Source organism: Heterodontus francisci, unplaced genomic scaffold (genome assembly GCF_036365525.1).
Source record: "Heterodontus francisci isolate sHetFra1 unplaced genomic scaffold, sHetFra1.hap1 HAP1_SCAFFOLD_586, whole genome shotgun sequence".
NCBI classification, from domain to species: domain Eukaryota; kingdom Metazoa; phylum Chordata; class Chondrichthyes; order Heterodontiformes; family Heterodontidae; genus Heterodontus; species Heterodontus francisci.
The window spans coordinates 624,129-646,266 of record NW_027142013.1 but is presented as its reverse complement, the minus strand read 5'-3'; the positions used below and the strand labels follow the sequence as shown (position 1 = coordinate 646,266).

General features: G+C 47.7%; 1 protein-coding gene across 1 annotated transcript in view; it reads left to right on the top strand.

The window, feature by feature from the left end:
* LOC137366248 (NACHT, LRR and PYD domains-containing protein 3-like) overlaps positions 1–15,440 on the top strand; it is a 117,083-nt gene extending 101,643 nt beyond the window's left edge. Inside the window, exons 3-7 of the mRNA XM_068028205.1 lie at positions 2,817–2,872; positions 3,641–5,363; positions 11,228–11,314; positions 11,453–11,620; positions 11,774–15,440. Of these exons, the coding sequence (XP_067884306.1) occupies positions 2,817–2,872; positions 3,641–5,363; positions 11,228–11,314; positions 11,453–11,620; positions 11,774–11,861 (2,122 nt within the window). The 3' untranslated portion in view covers positions 11,862–15,440. The remainder of the gene's footprint in view (positions 1–2,816; positions 2,873–3,640; positions 5,364–11,227; positions 11,315–11,452; positions 11,621–11,773) is intronic.
* The last annotated feature ends 6,698 nt before the right edge of the window (positions 15,441–22,138 follow it).

The window sequence follows — 22,138 nt, the reverse complement described above, 5'->3', positions numbered from 1 at the left end:
GTGTGTGTCCCCCGTGTCTGTGTCTGTGTGTCCCCCGTGTCTGTGTCTGTGTGTCCCCCGTGTCTGTGTCTGTGTGTCCCTCGTGTCTGTGTGTCCCTCGTGTCTGTGTGTCCCTCGTGTCTGTGTGTCCCTCGTGTGTCTGTGTGTGTCCCTCGTGTGTCTGTGTGTGTCCCTCGTCTGTGTGTGTGTGTCCCTCGTCTGTGTGTGTGTGTCCCTCGTCTGTGTGTGTGTGTGTCCCTCGTCTGTGTGTGTGTGTGTTCCTCGTCTGTGTGTGTGTGTGTGTGTGTCCCTCGTCTGTGTGTGTGTCCCTCGTCTGTGTGTGTGTCCCTCGTCTGTGTGTGTGTCCCTCGTCTGTGTGTGTGTGTGTGTCCCTCGTCTGTGTGTGTGTGTGTGTCCCTCGTCTGTGTGTGTGTGTGTGTCCCTCGTGTGTCTGTGTGTGTTCCTCGACTGTGTGTGTCCCTCGTCTGTCTGTGTGTGTGTGTCCCTCGTCTGTGTGTGTGTGTCCCTCGTCTGTGTGTGTGTGTCCCTCGTCTGTGTGTGTGTATCCTCGTCTGTGTGTGTGTGTCCCTCGTCTGTGTGTGTGTCCCTCATCTGTGTGTGTGTGTGTGTCCCTCATCTGTGTGTGTGTGTGTGTGTGTCCCTCGTCTGTGTGTGTGTGTGTGTGTGTGTGTGTCCCTCGTCTGTGTGTGTGTGTCCCTCGTCTGTGTGTGTGTGTGTGTGTGTCCCTCGTCTGTGTGTGTGTCCCTCGTCTGTGTGTGTGTCCCTCGTCTGTGTGTGTGTCCCTCGTCTGTGTGTGTGTGTGTGTCCCTCGACTGTGTGTGTCCCTCGTCTGTGTGTGTGTGTGTGTCCCTCGACTGTGTGTGTCCCTCGACTGTGTGTGTCCCTCGACTGTGTGTGTGTCCCTCGTCTGTGTGTGTGTGTCCCTCGTCTGTGTGTGTGTGTGTGTCCCCCGTATCTGTGTCTGTGTGTCCCCCGTGTCTGTGTCTGTGTGTCCCCCGTGTCTGTGTCTGTGTGTCCCTCGTGTCTGTGTGTCCCTCGTCTGTGTGTGTGTGTCCCTCGTCTGTGTGTGTGTCCCTCGTCTGTGTGTGTGTGTCCCTCGTCTGTGTGTGTGTGTCCCTCGTCTGTGTGTGTGTGTGTCCCTCGTCTGTGTGTGTGTGTGTCCCTCGTCTGTGTGTGTGTGTGTTCCTCGTCTGTGTGTGTGTGTGTGTGTGTGTCCCTCGTCTGTGTGTGTGTCCCTCGTCTGTGTGTGTGTGTGTGTCCCTCGTGTGTCTGTGTGTGTTCCTCGACTGTGTGTGTCCCTCGTCTGTCTGTGTGTGTGTGTCCCTCGTCTGTCTGTGTGTGTGTGTGTCCCTCGTCTGTGTGTGTGTGTCCCTCGTCTGTGTGTGTGTGTCCCTCGTCTGTGTGTGTGTCCCTCGTCTGTGTGTGTGTCCCTCGTCTGTGTGTGTGTCCCTCGTCTGTGTGTGTGTATCCTCGTCTGTGTGTGTGTGTCCCTCGTCTGTGTGTGTGTGTGTGTCCCTCGTGTGTCTGTGTGTGTGTGTCTCTCAACTGTGTGTGTCCCTCGTCTGTGTGTGTGTGTGTGTGTCCCTCGTCTGTGTGTGTGTGTGTGTGTCCCTCGTCTGTGTGTGTGTGTGTGTGTCCCTCGTCTGTGTGTGTGTGTGTGTCCCTCGTCTGTGTGTGTGTGTGTGTCCCTCGTCTGTGTGTGTGTGTGTGTCCCTCATCTGTGTGTGTCTGTGTGTGTGTCCCTCGTCTGTGTCTGTCTGTTCCCTGTGTGTGTGTGCGCGTGTGTGTGTGTCCCCTCTGTGTGCGTGTGCGCATCTGTGTAAGAGTCCTGTCTGTATGTTTGTGTGTCCTGTCTGTATGTTTGTGTGTGTATGTCCCCACTGCGTGTGTGTGTCCTCTATGTGCGTTTGTGTATCCCCACTGTGTGTGCGTGCGTCCCTTCTGTGTGCGTGCGTGTGTGTGTCCCCTGTGTGTGATGTGTGTATCTGTGTGTGTGTCCCCTCTGTGTGCATGTGTGTCTGTGTATGTGTCCTGTCTGTATGTTTGTGTGTTCTGTGTGTGTGTCTCCCCACTGCGTGTGTGTGTCCTCTATGTGCGTTTGTGTATCCCCTCTGTGTGCGTGCATCCCCTCTGTGCGTGTGCGTCCCTTCTGTGTGCGTGTGTGTGTATCCCCTCTGTGTGCATGTGTGTATCTGTGTGTGTGTCCCCTCTGTGTGCGTGTGTGTCTGGGTATGTGTCCTGTCTGTATGTTTGTGTGTTCTGTGTGTGTGTGTGCGCGCATGTGCATGTGTCCCCACTCTGTGTGTGTGTGTCTCTCCTCTGTGTGTTGTGCGTGCGCCCATCTGTGCGGGCCCCACCCTGACTGCACCACCTGCCTATGTGCGCCCTCCACCCCCTCTGAGCGCCCCCACCCCCTCCCCCCAACCCTCGACGTGTCTCGCCCCTCCCCCACCCCCATGCCCACTTCTCTCTCTCTCTCTCTCGCTCTGTTTCCCTCCCCTCTCTCTGTCTATCTCCCCCTTTCACTCTTACCCTCTCTGTCCTCCTTTTTCTCTCTCTGTCAGTTGCAGAGAGTGAGAAAGCTCAGTTGATGTTTTTTCAGTGTATTTAAAAAATCGAAAGTCTGTTACACAGCTGACAGGTGCTGACAGTGGGAACTGCAGTTTCCCAACTTCGGACAGATTTGGGGCTTTCCAGTGGGTACTGACTGTATTTTTAAAAAGCCCACCAGAAAACCACAAACTTGTCCGATGTTGGGAAACCACAGTTCCCACTGTCAGCTTCGAAACTGACTTGGGATTTTTTTTTTTTTAAAGCTGGTCTGCAGGAAGAAGCCAGTGCAGAATTTCTCATCTCCAGTCACAGATTCCTGGTGAGGATGAGGAACAGCCTGGTCTAGTTTACATCTACAGGCTGCATGGAAACCATTGGTGGGTCAGATCCTGGCCCAGGGGCTGTATGTTGGATAACACTGCACGAGAACATCTTGTGTCATAAAACCTGTTAGTTAGAGATACAGCACTGAAACAGGCCCTTCAGCCCACCGAGTCTGTGCCGACCATCAACCACCCATTTATCCTAATCCTACATTCCTACCACATCCCCACCTGTTCCTATATTTCCCTACCACCTACCGATACTAGGGGCAATTTTTATAATGGCCAATTTACCTATCAACCTGCAAGTCTTTGGCTGTGGGAGGAAACCGGAGCACCCGGAGGAAACCCACGCCGACACAGGGAGAACTTGCAAACTCCACACAGGCAGTACCCGGAATCGAACCCGGGTCGCTGGAGCTGTGAGGCTGCAGTGCCAACCACTGCGCCACTGTGCCGCCCACCATGTGTCAATTTGTATTGAGATGCCTGTCGGATGGGGTAGACTGGATAGTATTAAGCATCAGAGGGAAAATATCACCACCTTCGAAGAGTCCACGTTCAGCAATTATTAGAATCAAGTGAGAATTTTTCACTTTCAAGCAGGGTTTACCATTTCCAGGGTTTTAATTTCTACACACATCTCTATCTAAGCTGTTAATTAAATCACAATATTTCACTGAATAATAAAATGATACTGTAAAGCTGTTTTTAAGTCATTGCAACTGACATAGAGAACCGCTTTCTGTCTGTTCTATTTGAAGATGTTCAACAGAAACACAAGGAAACACTCCGGATACAAACTGAGTCACTGAGAGTGAACACTATCCTAATAAAGGAGAAGGTTAAGATTTTCCAGCTGGTTGATCGATACGCTGAGCGAACGGTCATTTCTACTGTTCGAGATCAGACACTTGTAGAACATGAGCTGCTGGCAAGAGGCCGAGACCATGAAGACTGCAGAGAGAAACATCTCCAGAGAGAACTGGAAAAAATCCAAACTGATCAGTTGTTCCAGAGCAGTTTTTCCCAAAGAAAATCCAAATCTGGGAGTTTAGCAGTGGTGCGTGGAGTCCCGGGAATTGGAAAGACAACATTGGTACAAAAGATTGTTTATGACTGGGCCACTGGGAAAATATACCCAAAATTTCAATTTGTTTTCAGTTTTAAATTCCGTGAGTTGAACGCTATTAACTGTAGAATAAACCTGAGGAAACTAATACTGGATCTGTATCCTTACTTTGAGAATCTTCTGGGAGAGCTCTGGAAGAATCCAGAGGGATTACTGTTTATATTCGATGGTTTGGATGAATTCAAGGACAGGTTCGATTTTGCTGACAATCGGAGAAATACAGAAGCTCAGTCCATGTGTACAGATCCCGAATGCTGGTGTGAAGTGTCTGACATTGTGTACAGTTTAATACAGCACAAGCTGCTCCCAGGTTGTTCAGTGCTAGTGACCAGCCGTCCCACTGCTTTACATTTATTGGAAAAGGCTGAGATCAGTGTCTGGGCTGAAATCCTGGGATTTGTTGGTGATGAACGGAAGGAATATTTCAACAAGTTTTTTGAAGATCGGACGGTGGCAGCAGCTGTTTTCAAACACGTGGAGGAGAACGAGATCCTGTACACCATGTGTTACAACCCTTCCTACTGCTGGATTCTCTGTCTGTCACTGGGTCCCTTCTTTACACAAAGAGACAGGAAACAGCAGCAAGTTCCCAAGACCATCACCCAAGTTTATTCTTATTATATTTATAACATTCTGAAAAACCATGGCCGAGAGATTGAAAGCCCTTGTGATGTATTACTAAAGATTGGTCAGATGGCCTTCACAGGAGTCTCTGAGAAGAAGATTGTGTTTAGAAATGAAGATTTGATCGAGTACAGTCTGCAACCTTCCCACTTCCTGTCTGGGTTCATAATGGAACTTTTGGAGAGAGATGATTCTGTTCAGAGGGTGGTTTACACATTCACACACCTCACCATCCAAGAGTTTGTAGCCGCAATCCCACAATTCTTGACTCCTGATCCCGGGAACATCCCGAAACTCCTGAATGAAGCCCACAGCAAGGAGGATGGGAGGTTTGAGATATTTCTCCGTTTTGTTGCTGGTCTCACCTCCTCACACTCAGCTCAGCCCCTACAGGAGGTTCTGGGTCCATTTTCTCATCAAACAACCTGCCAAGTGATTGACTGGGTGAAGGAGAAGATTGAAGGACAAATTGGAAACACAGAGGGTAAAAGAAACCTCCTGAACACATTGTACTACCTGTTTGAGTCTAAGAATAAAGCACTGGTTCAGGCCACAGTCGGATCGGTGGAAACATTTCGTGGATTGGACCTGAAACCAATTGACTGTGCGGTCCTGTCTCATGTCATTGCACTCTGTGATACAATAAAAGAATTTGATCTGGAGTCCTGCAACATACAGTTTGAAGGACTCCAGCGGCTGAGACCTTCACTTCACAAATGCCAGGTGTTGAGGTAATTATTTATTTGTCTCCAACTGTTGGATGAATTGTAGAACAAAGAACAGTACAGCACAGGAACAGGCCATTCGGCCCTCCAAGCCTGCGCCGATCATAATGTCTGTCTAAGCTAAAACCTTCTGCACTTCCGAGGTCCGTATCCCTCTATTCCCATCCTATTCATGTATTTGTCAAGATGCCTCTTAAACGTCTCTATGGTACCTGCCTCCACCACCTCCCCCAGCAACAAGTTCCAGACACTCACCACCCTCTGTGTAAAGAACTTGCCTCGCACATCCCCTCTAAACTTTGCCCATCGCACCTTAAACCTATGTCCCCTAGTAACTGACTCTTCCACTCTGGGAAAAAGCTTCTGACTATCCACTCTGACCATGCCACTCATAACTTTGTAAATCTCTATCATGTCACCCCTCCACCTCCGTCATTCCAGTGAAAACAATCCGAGTTTCTCCAACCTCTCCTCATAGCTAATGCCCTCCAGACCAGGCAAAATCCTGGTAAATCTCCTCTGTACCCGCTCCAAAGCCTCCACGTCCTTCTGGTAGTGTGGCGACCAGAATTGCACGCAATATTCTAAGTGTGGCCTAACTAAGGTTCTGTACAGCTGCAACATGACTTGCCAATTTTTATACTCTATGCCCCGACCAATGAAGGCAAGCATGCCGTATGCCTTCTTGACTAGCTTATCCACCTGCGTTGCCAGTTTTAGTGACCTGCGGACATGTACGCCCAGATCTCTCTGCCTGTCGATACTCCTAAGGGTTCTGCCATTTACTGTATACTTCCCACCTGCATTAGACCTTCCAAAATGCATTACCTCACAATTGTCCGGATTAAACTCCATCTGCCATTTCTCCGCCCAAGTCTCCAACCGATCTATATCCTGCTGTATCCTCTGACAATCCTCATTACTATCCGCAATTCCACCAACTTTTGTGTCGTCCGCAAACTTACTAATCAGACCAGCTACATTTCCCTCCAAATCATTTATATATAATACAAACAGCAAAGGTCCCAGTGCTAATCCCTGCGGAACACCACTAGTCACATCCCTCCATTCAGAAAAACACCCATCCACTGATACCCTCTGTCTTCTGTGACCGAGCCAGTTCTGTATCCATCTTGCCAGCTCACCTCTGATCCCGTGTGACTTCACCTTTTGTACCAGTCTGCCGTGAGGGACCTTGTCAAAGGCTTTACTGAAGTCCATATAGATAACATCCACTGCCCTTCCTTCGTCAATCATCTTTGTCACTTCCTCAAAAAACTCCATCAAGTTAGTGAGACACGACCTCCCCTTCACAAAACCATGCTGCCTCTCGCGAATAATTCAATTTGTTTCCAAATGGGAGTAAATCCTGTGCCGAAGAATCCTCTCCAATAATTTCCCTAACACTGACGTAAGGCTCATCGGCCTGTAATTTTCTGGATTATCCTTGCTACCCTTCTTAAGCAAAGGAACAACATTCTCCAGTCCTCTGGGACCTCACCTGCAGCCAATGAGGATACAAAGATTTCTGTCAAGCCCCCAACAATTTCCTCCCTTGTCTCCCTCAGTATTCTGGGGTAGATCTGATCAGGCCCTGGGGACTTATCTACCTTAATGTTTTTCAAGACGCCCAACACCACCTCCTTTTTGATATCGGCATTACCCAGACTATCTACACTCCCTTCCCTGGACTCATCATCCACCAACTCCTTCTCTTTGGTGAATACTGATGCAAAGTACTCATTTAGTACCTCACCTATTTCCTCTGGATCCACACATAGATTCCTTCCTTTGTCCTTGAGTGGGCCAACCCTTTCCCTGGCAAACCTGTTGCTCTTTATATACGTATAAAAAGCTTTGGGATTCTTCTTAATCAATCGTGACAACAGACATAGATTCTGTTGTTGCTCCATAATGAAGGGAAGCAAACAGTTCAGCTCAATGAGAGAGGCAGATCCAACACAAAGATGACCAATAATAAAGGGATGAGTTAGTAATTCTCTCAGGACTAGAGAACCCAAAATGGATCCTTGTGAACTATTAAGGATTTTACAGTCTTCATATGATCAGTCATACAGGTCACAGGAAAGGGCTGATAGTTTAATTATGAAAAATCATTATCGATTGCTGTTTTTCTTCTTGTCTGTGATACATCCATTGAAGAGACACGTAGGCCAGCAGTCCGTGTACACAGAGCATCACACCCTCTTCTCGATGTGTACCATTAAGTGACGGTTACTGAAGTGTCAGCTCCCATAAGATGTGGAAGTTGGAACTGCAAACATTCAGTAACTAAGAGCAGAGCATCCGGGCAGTGACCAGCTGGTGGGAGAGCTGACCTTTCCCCACAGGGTCTTGTTACATTACCTTAAAGCATCAATGACCCAGCAAATACAGGTCACTCAAATAGACTCTTCTGACTCAGGTGGGAGTCCTGGCTGAAGGTCATGGAGTCAGGCCCCCTTTCTCATCATCCAGGCCGATACTTCAGTGAATTTGGGAGCTCAAATCAGCTGGGATAAAGGTTTAAATCGAACAGGTGGTGGGGTATTGGTCCTGAAGTACTGTCACATACAGGCCAGCGGTGGGGCTTCACACAAAGTTGGTGGCTCCTGGGTAAACTAGGGTAGTAAACCCAGTAGTTTCCCAGAATTGGTCCACTGTGTATGAGGTCCCGCTCGGAGGAAAGTTCCAAAAATTCTCCCAAAACTCTGGACCAGTTGAAATAAATAGAGAGCTAGTTTGATGAGGAATGAAGTGAGAGACTACCTTCCCCTATAAACTAAGAGAGCAGGGATATTTAAAACTTGTAACGGGACAGAATAAACTCTCCTTGTTAGATAAAATACTGGGGAGCAGAGTTTACAGCAGCAGGTAGCACTGTTTCACAATGTAACTAACCCTGAGGTATCATACAGATTAACATTGTATACAGAGTATAAAGTACAAGGAATCACCACTTTGTCATTTAGTTCAGGGAAAATCACCCTATTCCCCTAAAATCTGGGCCTTTAGCATCAGTAGAAATCAGACAAGTTTCTCCAACCATGACTGTGCCAGTTTCATAGTTCGACAGAATGAGATTCAACGTCAGTTAGAGGAAAATCTGGCTATTAGAATGAGAACATTACAGCGCAGTGCAGGCCCTTCGGCCCTCGATGTTGCGCCGACCTGTGAAACCATCTGACCTACACTATTCCATTTTCATCCATATGTCTATCCAATGACCACTTAAATGCCCTTAAAGTTGGCGAGTCTACTACTGTTGCAGGCAGGGCGTTCCACGCCCCTACTACTCTCTGAGTAAAGAAACTACCTCTAACATCTGTCCTATATCTATCACCCCTCAACTTAAAGCTATGTCCCCTCGTGTTTGCCATCACCATCCGAGGAAAAAGACTCTCACTATCCACCCTATCTAACCCTCTGATTATCTTGTATGTCTCTATTAAGTCACCTCTCCTCCTCCTTCTTTCCAACGAAAAAAACCTCAAGTCCCTCAGCCTTTCCTCGTAAGACCTTCCCTCCATACCAGGCAACATCCTAGTAAATCTCCTCTGCACCCTTTCCAAAGCTTCCACATCCTTCCTATAATGTGGTGACCAGAACTGCACGCAATACTCCAGGTGCAGTCTCACCAGAGTTTTGTACAGCTGCAGCATGACCTCGTGGCTCTGAAACTCGATCCCTCTCCTAATAAAAGCTAACACACCATATGCCTTCTTAACAGCCCTATTAACCTGGGTAGCAACTTTCAGGGATTTATGTACCTGGACACTAAGATCTCTCTGTTCATCTACACTACCAAGAATCTTCCCATTAGTCCAGTACTCTGCATTCCTGTTACTCCTTCCAAAGTGAATCACCTCACACTTTTCCGCATTAAACTCCACTTGCCATCTCTCAACCCAGCTCTGCAGCCTATCTATGTCCCTCTGTACCCTACAACATCCTTCGGCACTATCCACAACTCCACCGACCTTAGTGGCATCCGCAAATTTACTAACCCACCCTTCTACACCCTCTTCCAGGTCATTTATAAAAATGACAAACAGCAGTGGCCCCAAAACAGATCCTTGCGGTACACCACTAGTAACTAAACTCCAGGATGAACATTTGCCATCAACCACCACCCTCTGTCTTCTTTCAGCTAGCCAATTTCTAATCCAAAGCTCTAAATCACCTTCAACCCCATACTTCCGTATTTTCTGCAATAGCCCACCGTGGGGAACCTTATCAAACGCCTTACTGAAATCCATATACACCACATCCACTGCTTTACCCTCATCCACCTGTTTGGTCACCTTCTCGAAAAACTCAGTAAGGTTTGTGAGGCACGACCTACCTTTCACAAAACCGTGCTGACTATCGCTAATGAACTTATTCTTTTCAAGATGATTATAAATCCTGTCTCTTGTAACCTTTTCCAACATTTTACCCATAACCGAAGGAAGGCTCACAGGTCTATAATTACCAGGGCTGTCTCTACTCCCCTTCTTGAACAAGGGGACAACATTTGCTATCGTCCAGTCTTCCGGCACTACTCCTGTCGACAATGATGACATAAAGATCAAGGACAAAGTCTCTGCAATCTCCTCCCGGGCTTCCCAGAGAATCCTAGGATAAATCCCATCTGGCCCAGGGGACTTATCTATTTTCACACTTTCCAAAATTGCTAACACCTCCTCCTTGTGAACCTCAATCCCATCTAGCCTAGCAGTCTGAATCTCAGTATTCTCCTCGACAACATTTTCTTTCTCTACTGTAAATACTGACGAAAAATATTCATTTAACACTTCCCCTATCTCCTCTGATTCCACACACAACTTCCCACTACTATCCTTGATTGGCCCTAATCTAACTCTAGTCATTCTTTTATTCCTGATATACCTATAGAAAGCCTTAGGGTTTTCCTTGATCATATCCGCCAATGACTTCTCGTGTCCTCTCCTTGCTCTTCTTAGCTCTCCCTTTAGATCCTTCCTGGCTAGCTTGTAACTCTCAAGCGCCCTAACTGAGCCTTCACGTCTCATCCTAACATAAGCCTTCTTCTTCCCCTTGACAAGCGCTTCAACTTCTTTAGTAAACCACGGCTCCCTCGCTCGACAACTTCCTCCCTGCCTCACAGGTACATACTTATCAAGGACACGCAGTAGCTGCTCCTTGAATAAGCTCCATATTTCGATTGTGCCCATCCCCTGCAGTTTCCTTCCCCATCCTACGCATCCTAAATCTTGCCTAATCGCATCATAATTTTCTTCCCCCAGCTATAATTCTTGCCCTGCGGTATATACCTGTCCCTGCCCATTGCTAAGGTAAACCTAACCGAATTGTGATCACTATCACCAAAGTGCTCACCTACATCTAAATCTAACACCTGGCCGGGTTCATTACCCAGTACCAAATCCAATGTGGCATCGCCCCTGGTTGGCCTGTCTACATACTGTGTCAGAAAACCCTCCTGCACACACTGGACAAAAACTGACCCATCTAAAGTACTCGAACTATAGTATTTCCAGTCAATATTTGGAAAGTTAAAGTCCCCCATAACAACTACCCTGTTACTCTAGCCCCTGTCTAGAATCATTTTCGCTATCCTTTCCTCTACATCTCTGGAACTATTCGGAGGTCTTTGGAAGACTCCGAACAGCGTGACCTCTCCTCTCCTGTTTCTAACCTCGGCCCATACTACCTCAGTAGACGAGTCCTCAAACGTCCTTTCTGTCGCTGTAATACTCTCCTTGATTAACAATGCCACACCCCCTCCTCTTTTAAGTGTCTTCAATGTTTCCTGGGAAAAGCAAGTGAGAAAAATGATATCAGATCCAGGGTTTGATTCAGTTTGTTTCTCATTCTCTGTTTGTGTTTAGACTGAGGGGCAATAACGTGGGAGATTCAGGAGTGAAACTACTGTCTGAAGCTCTGAGGAACACTGACTGTAAAATGCAGAAACTGGAGTAAGTACCAGATGGTATTACTTTGTTTATACTAACTGGATATTGAAAATTGTATATTGTTATCAGTAACAGTAATAGTGTCATTATTTAACACTGATTAACCCTGATTCCTCTTATTTCTCTCACTGTAATCCCCAGTCTATGGGATGTCGGCCTGACTGATTCTTGTATTGAGGATCTCGCCTCTGCTTTCAGTACAAATCAGTCACTAACTGGTCTGAACCTGGGATCAAACACCTTCACAGACCGATCTGTCCCCGCTCTCAGCTGCCTCATAATGAACTGCAGGCGTCTGGAGCAGATCTGGTGAGAGTCTGTGTTATTGTTCAAATGTCTTTCAGTCACTTTTAGGGGTAACAATTGTCTGTGATTATGATTGAAATATTAATCCCAGTCTTCCTGTCATTTACGCTGTTGTTCAATCTGTCTAATTCCGCTTTAACTCGTAATCTGTTTCAGGCTTGTGGAGAATCGCTTCAGTTCAGTCCGAAAGAATCAGCTGAAGTCACTGCAAGACACAAGACCAAGGCTGAGAGTGACTGTGTGAACATTTTGATTTATAATTATTTATAATGGACATTTTTGGTTGATTTTTCTGTCCCTCCACTTTCAGCAGCTGTGCTTCAGGTTTAAATCCTATTGGATATTTAACTGGTTCCAGCTCGAGCTGAGTGAGCTTCATCTCCCATGGTGACGTCAAAAGGCCCAAGAACAGGGTCAGGAGACTGTGGTATTGACAGGACAGAGGTTCCTACAACTCTTCCAACTAGGAAAAGAAAGTGGTATTGATGTATCAGACCCACTCTCTGATTTCAATATGGAAGAATTTGTTAGTAAATTTAACTATGATATTGATTTTACTTGAACTAGAAACTCAGGTTAAAATAACCAAATTACTGAAATGATCTTGATGTAACTCAGCATGTATGGTGGGAATTAAAGCAGACAAAGTGAATTTAGAAAATTCCACCACATTATCCTGTGGTGGAAAGCATTATGGAATTGGGGAACTGCAGCCGAGATAAATCCTTGGATAAGAATCATTTCTCATGTCTAGCTCATAATCCAGTCAATCATTGTGATCCACTTAATCCGGAGGAGAAAAGACAGCAGCTGAAGAGCGAGCAGCCGTTAATCTGTGAGTCGAGTTGTTTAACCGCCAAACCGATAGTGTGTGCGGCCCTGTCGTTTCAGAGGTCAGACCACATCCAATGACAGTGATCCTCTTGTGATTGGGCGAGCTCACAGTAAGTGACTGCATCCCTGGTCACATTCTCCAGGAATACCTTCTGCATCCCGTGAGTAACTCGCGCCTTGAGCCCGAGATCCGCTTGACACCGTCACAGGAGAACAACCCCAGCTTCTCCAATCTATCCATGTCACTGAACCTCCTCATCCCCGCAGCCATTCTTGAGAAGCTGTTCTGCACTCTCTCTAATGCCTTAACACCCTTCCGAAAATGTGGCGTCCAGAACTAGACCCAATACTTGAAGCGAGGCCGGACCAGCTTTTTATAACTTCCTTTCTTTTGTACTCTATGCCCCTATCCATAAAGCCCAGGATCCCGAATGCTTTTACAACCTGCCCTGCCATCTACAATGATTTGTGGATATATACCCCCAGGTTGCTTTGCTCCTGAACTCCTTTAGAATTATACCCTTTTTTTTGCAGAAAACCTGCAAAGTCCTATTTTTACCTGGAACAATTCTATTGGAGAGACAGAAGATGCAGTCTCATCTCTTATTGATATACCAGAGATGGACATAGTATTAATCTCACATTCAGGGGCAATGCCAGCCAGTGATAAATTCCATATTTAACCCTCTCTTGCCTGTAGAAATCTCCGCAGTCCAGCAGCTCAGGGTTGCTGGCTATTCTTCCCTCTCAGTGACAGATTGTCAGATATTAACTATTGCACTATCCCAGCAAAGCCAGCCACTGCCTTCGCTCCTCCTGTGTCTCTGCACGATTGCTTTGTGAGGGCAGGTTTGTCAACAGCAAAAACCCTGCACGGAATGATCCCAAATTGAACTTCTTTAAGAGTCAAACCCCCAGCTTTCACCAATTCTCTGGCCTGTCCCCAAGTCCCAGTTCCTATGCTCAGATACTGATCAAAGTTAATTGCAGAACATTTCCATTAATTTTTGGCTGAATGAGTTCAGAGTTCCGCACAGTCCTGCTCCTGTCCCCTTGTAAGTGAGAGGCACGCAGTGTCCCCTCTCCCCCCCTACTGCCTGCAAACTCCATTCACTCAGTGTGCGGCAAAACATCTGCCAGTGGAGAGATCAAGGTCCCCGGGGAAAGGAGAAAACAGCAGCCTCCTTCCAGCAGTGCATTGCAGATGGGCTCAGAGATCAGCATTGAGGCTGCCGCAAGTTCAAGGGGAATCGGGGATGTGAGTAAGAGGCGGAGTGGAGCAGGATCTGGTTCTTGAACATGGAGGGAGTGGAGGGGGAAGGGAAGGGAGAGGACATTCGCGGGATGTGTATAAGAGGCGGAATGGAGCAGCATGTGATCCTGGAACACGGAAGGAGGGAAGGCAGAGGGCATTCCTGGGCTGTGTGTAAGAGGCGGAGTGGAGCAGGATCTGGTCCCGGAGGGAAGGGAGTGAGCAGAGCGAAGAGAAATGACATTCTTGGTTAAGGCCTGCCCGGGTCTGCAAATGAGACCTGACCCGAGCCCGACAGAACCCCATCCAACCCGGCCCGAGTCCTTCAATTTTTTCCCATGCCCAACCCGACCATCACTTAACTGACCTTCCGGGTTTCACTTTGTTTCTTACCTGCACAAGCTTAAAATAACTAACAAAACCACCTTTAAAGTCCAAAAAGTAAAGTAACATTAAAGTCACTTACCTGAGGTTGTGATAGAGTGTGTCCGAGCCGATCCGACCCGAATGCCGGACCTGGAAGTGTGAGCTGACCTGACCTGAACCCGACACGTCATCGGGTTCAGGTCTGGTTGTTGGCCTTTAAGAATGGCCAATTTGCTTATCAGCCTGCGGGTCTTTGGCTGTGGGGGAAGGCCGGGGCAGCTGGCGGAGGCCCACGCGTTCACAAGGGGAGCTTGCGGGCTCCGAGCGGGCGGTGCCCAGGGCTGAACCCGGGTTGCTGGAGCTGTGAGCCTGTGGTGCTAGCCACTGCCTGTGTCACCCCGCGAGAGATGGATGTATATTGGAAACAAAGTTGGCGAAATTTTCCAGTTCAGGACGAGGGCACGAAACGGCACCAATACAGTCATCAATGTATCAGGTGAGGAGGGGGTCTGAGTAGGAATGGAACAAAGAATGTTCCATATATCCCACAAAGACAGGAAGAACTCCGACCTATCCAGGTATCCGTAGCAATACCTTTTATTTGGAGGAAGTGAATGGAGTTAAAGGAGAAGTTGTTCAATGTTTTTACCCCAGATTCCTTCTGTGGCAGAATGTGTCCCATTGATGGCTGCAGGGGCCGAGTGCACATGCTCAGCACAGGTTTTACACTGAGCATGTGCAGAGTGATCGCACTCTGCTCAAAGGAGCTGGAGAACTGAACCCAGCCAGTGTAGAGGGATGGAGAAAACTGGCAGTGGAGGGAAGAAATGGTGCAGATGGTGCCATGGGTTTGGATTTCAGCGCAGGGAGGAGGGAAAGTGTGTGGGACAGGGATTTACAGCTTTGGGGGGAAGAGGAGAGGAAAGAATGATTTTTGGAGAGGTGACTAAAGTAGTGCACAGGGGAATGTCTATGGATGTTATTTATGTGGATGTCCAGAAGGTACTTGATAAACTCCCTCAAAAAAGCCTGTTTGCTGAAACTGAAGCCCATGGAATTGAAGACAGGTCAGGTTAGGAAATGAGCTGAGCTGCGGGAAACAGAGAGCAGGAATAATGAGCAGGTAATCGATTTGGCAGGATGTGAAGTAAGGAGGTAAATCCTCAACCCAAGATAGACTGTGCACTGCAACAACGACAGGCTGCAGCCAGCTGCAAGACATCAGGCCTGTGAGCATCAGCAACAAGACTAAACGACACACTGAATGGGCTAGGGTCCCTTTATCAAACACACATTAGGATAGACAGGGTGGGTGGTGTTTTTATAGCCAAGATAGAGTAGAAATGGTTTCACTGTTGGTTTTTGTTTAATAAATACGCTTGATTGATTCATCACATACCTATATATATATATGGGAATATACAATGGATGGTAGGACCCTAGGAAGTACAGAGGGACCTTGGTGTACTTGTCCATAGATCACTGAAGGCAGCAGCACAGGTCGATAAGGTGGTTAGGAAGGCATATGGAATACTTGCCTTTATTAGTTGAAGCATAGAATATAAGAGCAGGGAGGTTATGATGGAGCTGTATAAAACGCTAGTTAGGCCACAGCTGGAATACTGTGTACAATTCTGGTCACCACACTATAGGAAGGATGTGATTGCACTGGAGAGGGTGCAGAGGAGATTCACTAGGATGTTGCCTGGGCTGGAGCATTTCAGCTATGAAGAGAGACTGAAAAGGCGAGGGTTGTTTTCATTAGAGCAGAAAAGGCTGAGGGGGGACATGATTGAGGTATACAATATTATAAGGGGCATTGATAGGTTAGATGGGAAGAAACTTTTTCCCTTAGCGGACGGGTCAAGAACCAGGTGGCATACGCACTGCCTGAAGAGGTGGTAGAAGCAGGAACCCTCACAACATTTAAGAAGTATTTAGATGAGCACTTGAAATGACATAGCATACAAGACTATGGCCCAAGTGCTGGAAAATGGGATTAGAATAGATAGGTGATGGCTGGCACAGACATGATGGGCCAAAGGGCATGTTTCTATGCTGTATAACTTAATGACTCGATTTGTGTGTGAGAGGCTGAGTGCGGCAGGATCTGGTCCCAGAACATGGAGTGAGTGGAGGGGGAAGGGAGAGAACATTCCCGAGCTGTGTCTAACAGGCGGCGTGGAGCAGGATCTGGTCCCAGAACATGGAGTGAGTGGAGGGGGAAGGGAGAGAACATTCCCGAGCTGTGTCTAACAGGCGGCGTGGAGCAGGATCTGGTCCCAAAACATGGAGTGAGCCGAGGGAGGAGACATTCCCAGGATGGGTCTGTGTCCTGAACATGGAGTGAGCGGAAGGAAGGGAAAGGACGTTCCCGGGCTGTGTGTAAGAGGCAGAGTGAAGCAGGATCGGGTCCCGGAACATAAGAGTGAGCAGAGTGGAGGGAAGGGAGAGGACATGCCCGGGCTGTGTGTAAGAGGCAGAGTGGAGCAGATTCAGGTCCTGGAACATGGAGCGAGACAAGGGAGAGGAAATTCCTAGGATGGGTGTAAGAGGCGGAGTGGAGCAGGATCAGGTCGCAGAACATGGAGGGGGGGGGGGTGGCAGGGTGTGGACATTCCCGGGCTGTGAGTAAGAGGTGGAGTGGAGCAGGATCTGGTTCCCGAACATGGTGTGAATGGAAGGTGGAAGGGAGAGGACGTTCCTAGGCTGTGAATAAGAGGGAGTGGAGCGGGATTTGGTCCCAGCACATGGAGTGAGTGCTGGGGTGGGGCGGGGTTTGGTCATTCCCGGGCTGTGAGTAAGAGGCGGAGTGGAGCAGGATCTGGTCCCGGAACATGGAGTGAATGGAGGGGGATGGGAAAGAACATTCCCAGGCTGTGAATAAGAGGTGGAGTGGAGCAGGATTTGGACCCAGCACATGGAGTGAACGGAAGGTGGAAGGGAGAGGACATTCCCAGGTGTGTGTAAGAGGTGGCGTGGAGCAGGAACTTGTTCCAGAACATGAAGTGAGCAGGAGAAGAGAAAGAACATTTCTGGGATGTGTGTAAGAGGTGGAGTGGAGCAGGATCTGGTCCCGGAACATAGAGTGAGTAGAGGGAGGGGACGTTCCCGCGATGTGTGTAAGAGGCAGAGTGGAGCAGGATCTGGGCCCAGAATATGGAGTGAGCGTAGTGGAGGGAAAGGAAAGGACATTCCCGGGCGGTGTGTGAGGCAGAGTGGAGTGGGATTTGGTCCCGGAACATAAAGTGAGCGGAAGGGGGAATGGAGAAGACATTCCTGGTTGTGTGTAAGAGGCAACGTGGAGCAGGAACTTGTTCCAGAACATGGAGTGAGTGGGAGAAGGGAAAGAGCATTCCAAGGCTGTGTGTAAGAGGCAGAGTGGAGCAGGATGTGGCCTCAGAATATGGAGTGAGCAGACGGAGTGGAAGGGAGAGGACATTCCAGGGCTGTGTGCAAGAGGTGGAGTAAAGCTGGATCTGGTCCCGGAACATGGAGTCAGCAGAGGCGGCGAAAGGAGAGGACATTCCTGGGCTTCGTGCAAGAGGCAGAGTGGAGCAGGATCTGGTCCCGGACCATGGAGTGAGCGGAAGGTGGAAGGGAGAGGATGTTCCCGGTTGTGTGTAAGAGGCAACGTGGAGCAGGAAATTGTTCCAGAACATGAAGTGAGCAGGAGAAGAGAAAGGACATTCCCAGGATATGTGCAAGAAGCCAAGTGGAGCAGGAATTGGTTCCAAAACATGAAGTGAGCGGGAGAAGGGTAAGGACATTCCCGGGATGTGTGTAAGAGGCGCAGTGGAGCAGGATGTGGTCCTGCCACATGGAGTGATTTGGGGGGGTGTGCGGGGAGGTGGAAGGGAGGGGACATTCCCGGGCTGTGTGTAAGAGGTGGAGTGAAGCAGGAACTGGTCCCGGAATATGGAGTGAGCAGAGAAGGGAAGGGAAGGGAGAAGACATTCCCGGGATCAGAGTAAGAGGCAGAGTGGAGCAGATTCTAGTCCTGGAACATGAAGCAAGCAGAGTGCAGGGAAGGCAGAAGGCATTCCTGGGCTGTGTGTAAGAGGCAGAGTGGAGCGGGTTCTGGTCCCGGAACATGGAGTGAGCAGAGGGATGCAAGAGAGAGGATATTGCCAGGATGTGTGAAAGAGGCGGAGTGGAGCAGGATCTGGTGCCAGAACATGGAGTGAGTGGAGGGGGGTGGAAGGGAGAGGACATTCCCATGCTATGAATAATAGCTGAAGTGGAGCAGATTCTGGCCCTGGAACATGGAGTGGAGGCGGAATGGCGAGGACATTCCTGGGCTCTGTGTAAGAGGCGGAGTGGAGCAGGATCTGGTCCAGGAACATGGAGTGAGCGGAAGGTGGAAAGGAGAGAGCATTCCCGAGTGTATGCAAGAGGTGGCATGGAGCAGGAACTGGATCTAGAACATGGAGTGAGCTGGAGAAGAGAAAGGACATTTCCGGGCTGTGTGTAAGAGGTGGAGTGGAGCAGATTGTGTCCCGGCCCATGGAGTGAGCAGAAAGGTGAAGGGATAGGACATTTCCGGGCTGTGTGTAAGAGGCGGAGTGGAGCAGATTGTGTCCCGGCCCATGGAGTGAGCAGAAAGGTGAAGGGATAGGACATTTCCGGGCTGTGTTTAAGAGGTGGAGTGGCACAGGAACCGGTCCCGGATCATGGAGTGAGTGAATTGTGTGTGAGGGATTTTACTGACTAGGGGAAGGAGGTGCTCTTTGGTCTCCTTTTCTTTTTTGCTTTTTCAGCCTCCACAGTACAGGGGAAGAAGCTGATTGGCAAGTAATTGGTAAGTTATTCTACTTATTACATTAGATTTTTTTTTTTGTAAAGCTGAGGTATGGTAGGACAGATCGACCAAGTAGATTAAGCCTCCTGTGGTATGTGTGAAGTCATGGATGCACCATGTGTCCTTGACAAACACATCTGCAGCAAGTAACACCAGCTGCAGAAGCTTGAGCTCTGGGTTTCGGAACTCAAGCGGCGGCTGGAGTCACTGTGGTGCATTCACGAGGGAGAGAACGACATGGATAGCACATTTCAGGAGAGAGTCACCCCGGAGCTTAAGAGTGCACAGGCAGAGAGGGACTGGGTGGCTGTCAGACAGACAGGAAGGTCAAGGCAGGTAGGGCAGGAGACCCCGGAGAGCATCCTACCTTCTAACCGGTATTCAGGTCTGAGTACCAATGGTTCCTCTGGAGAGTACAGAAAGAGTTATGACCAGAACACCATGGGTGGCTCAGCTGTGCAGGGAGGGAGGAGAAAAGACAAGAGAGCAATAGTGGTAGGGGATTCTTTAGATAGACAAACAGATATGCGTTTCTATGGTCACAGACGTGATTGCTGGATGGTATGTTGCTTCCCTGGTGCAAGGGTCATGAATATCACCAAGCAGCTGCAGAGCATTCTGGAGGGTGAGGGTGCACAGCCAGAGGTCGTGGTCCACATTGGTACCAATGATATAGGACGAAAGAGGGATAAGGTCCTGAAGGCTGAGTTTAGGGAGTTAGGAAAGAGTTTAGCAAGCTGGAACTTAAGGGTAGTAATCTTTGGATTACTTGCAAGGCCACGTGCTAGTGAGTATAGAAATAGGAGAATACACCAGATTAATGCATGGCTCGAACGATGGTGCAGTGGGGAGGGCTTCAGATTTGTGGGACATTTGGACCGGCTCTGAGGAAGGTACAAACCAGACGATTTACACCTGAACAGGACTGGGACAAATATCCTTGCGGGAAGGTTTCCTAGTGCCGTTGGGGATGGTTTAAACTAGACTAGCAGCGGGTTGGGAACCTGAGGGCAGTTTCAGATAGGACAATTTCAGGCCAGGGAACGGAAGGCAGAAAATTAGCGAGTGACTCAGAAAGACAGAGAAATAAAGGTGAAAAAGTGTGCAGTATAGGAATTTGGCAATGTTAAAAGGTATTTATATAAATGCAAGGAGTATACTAAATAGAGCCAATGAGCTGAGGGCACAGATAGACACATGGCAACACAATATTGTTTTTATAACAGAAACTTGGCTTAAGGTGGGTCAAGAATGGCAGCTCAACAACCCTGGATATAGAGTTTTCAGGCGGGATATAGAGCAAGATAAAAAAGGAGGGGGTGTGGCATTATTAGTTAAGGAATCAATAAAAGCTTTGAGAACGAATGATATGCTAAATGAACCATCAAATAAGGCCATATGGGTGGAGATTAGAAATAAAAAAGGGGCAGCCGTACTACTAGGAGTGTACTATAGACCCCCAGATAGTGAGAGGGAGATAGAGGGACAAATATGTAGGCATGTTTCTGAGTGTAAAAATTATAGGGCAATAATAGTTGGGGATTTCAGCTACCCCAATATCAACTGGGATACAAGCAGTGTGAAGGACACAGAGGACACAAAATTCTTGAACTGCATTCAAGAGAACTTTTTTAGCCAGCACATAACAAGTCCAACGAGAAGGGGTGCAATTCTAGATTTAGTCTTTGGTAATGAAGCTGGGTAAGTAGATAAAGTAGCAGTGGGTGACTATTTTGGAGATAGTGATCATAATACAGTTAGTTTTAGCATAATCATGGAAAAGGACAAAGAAAAGAGAGGGGTTAAAGTTCCAAATTGGTGGAAGGTAACTTTTACCAAACTGAGAGGCGATCTGGCAAAAGTGGACTGGATACAGCTACTGGAAGGAAAATCAGTGGCAAATCAGTGGGAGGTATGCAAAAGAAAAATACTACAGGCACAGTCTAGGCATGTCCCTGCAAAGATAAAGGGTGGTACTGCCAAGTCTAGAGCCCCCTGGTTATCGCGAGGTTTACAGGGTATGTTGAAGCAGAAAAAGAAAGCTTATGACGATCACCAAAAACTCAATACTCTAGAAAGCCTAGAGGAGTATAAAAAGTGTAGGGTGAAGTGAAAAAGGAAATTAGAAAAGTAAAGAGAGGACATGATATTGGCAGGTAAAATCAAGGAAAACCCAAAGATGTTTTATCAGTACATTAAGAGCAAGAGGATAACTAAGGAAAGGGTCGGGCTATCAGAGATGTACCAGGGAACTTACATGTGAATGCAGATGATGTGAGCAGGGTTCTTAATGAGTTTTTTGCCTCTGTCTTCACAAAAGAGAGGGATGATGCAGATATTGTAGAAGAGGAGGAGTGTGAAATATTAGATTAGATAAGCATAATGAGAGAGGAGGTACTAGAGGGTCTGACATCCTTGAAAGGATAAATCACCAGGGCTGGATGGATTACATCCCAGGTTATTAAAGGAAGCCAGGGAGGAAATAACGGATGTGCTGAGGATCATTTTCAAATCCTCACTAGATACAGGCAAGGTGCCAGAGGATTAGAGGTCTGCGAAAGTTATACCATGTTTAAAAAGGGTGCGAGGGATAGGCCAAATAATTATAGGCTGGTCAATCTGACCTCGGTGTTGGGTAAATTGTTGGAACCTTCTGAGGGACAGGATAAACTGCCACTTAGAAAGGCTAGAAATGTTCAGGGATAGTCAGCATGGATTTGTTAAGGGGACGCCATGTCTTACTAACTTAATTGAATTATTTGAGGAAGTAACAAGGAGAATTGATGAGGATAGTGAAGTGGATGGATTTTAGTAAGGCATTTGACAAGGTCCCGCATGCCAGCCTGGTCAGTAAAATGAAAGCCCATGGGATAGAGGGAAATGTGGCGAGTTGGATCCAAAATTGGCTCAGTGACAGGAAGCAAAGGATAAAGCTGTTTCCAGTGGTGTTCTGCAGGGTTCAGTGTTGGGTACCCTTGCTGTTTGTGTTATATATGAATGATTTGGAATTAAATATGGAAGGCATGATTTGGAAATTTGCTGACGACACACAAATTGGCCATGTAGCTGATAGTGAAGAAGATAGCCGTAGACTCCAAAATGATATCAATGGTTTGTTTGAGTGGGCGGAAAAGTGGCAAATGGAATTCAATCCAGATAACTGTGAGGTAATGCACTTGGGGAGGGCAAATAAAGAGAGGGAATACGCAGTAAATGGGAGGATATTGAGAGGGGTAGAAGTAATGAGAGACCTTGGAGTGTATGTCCA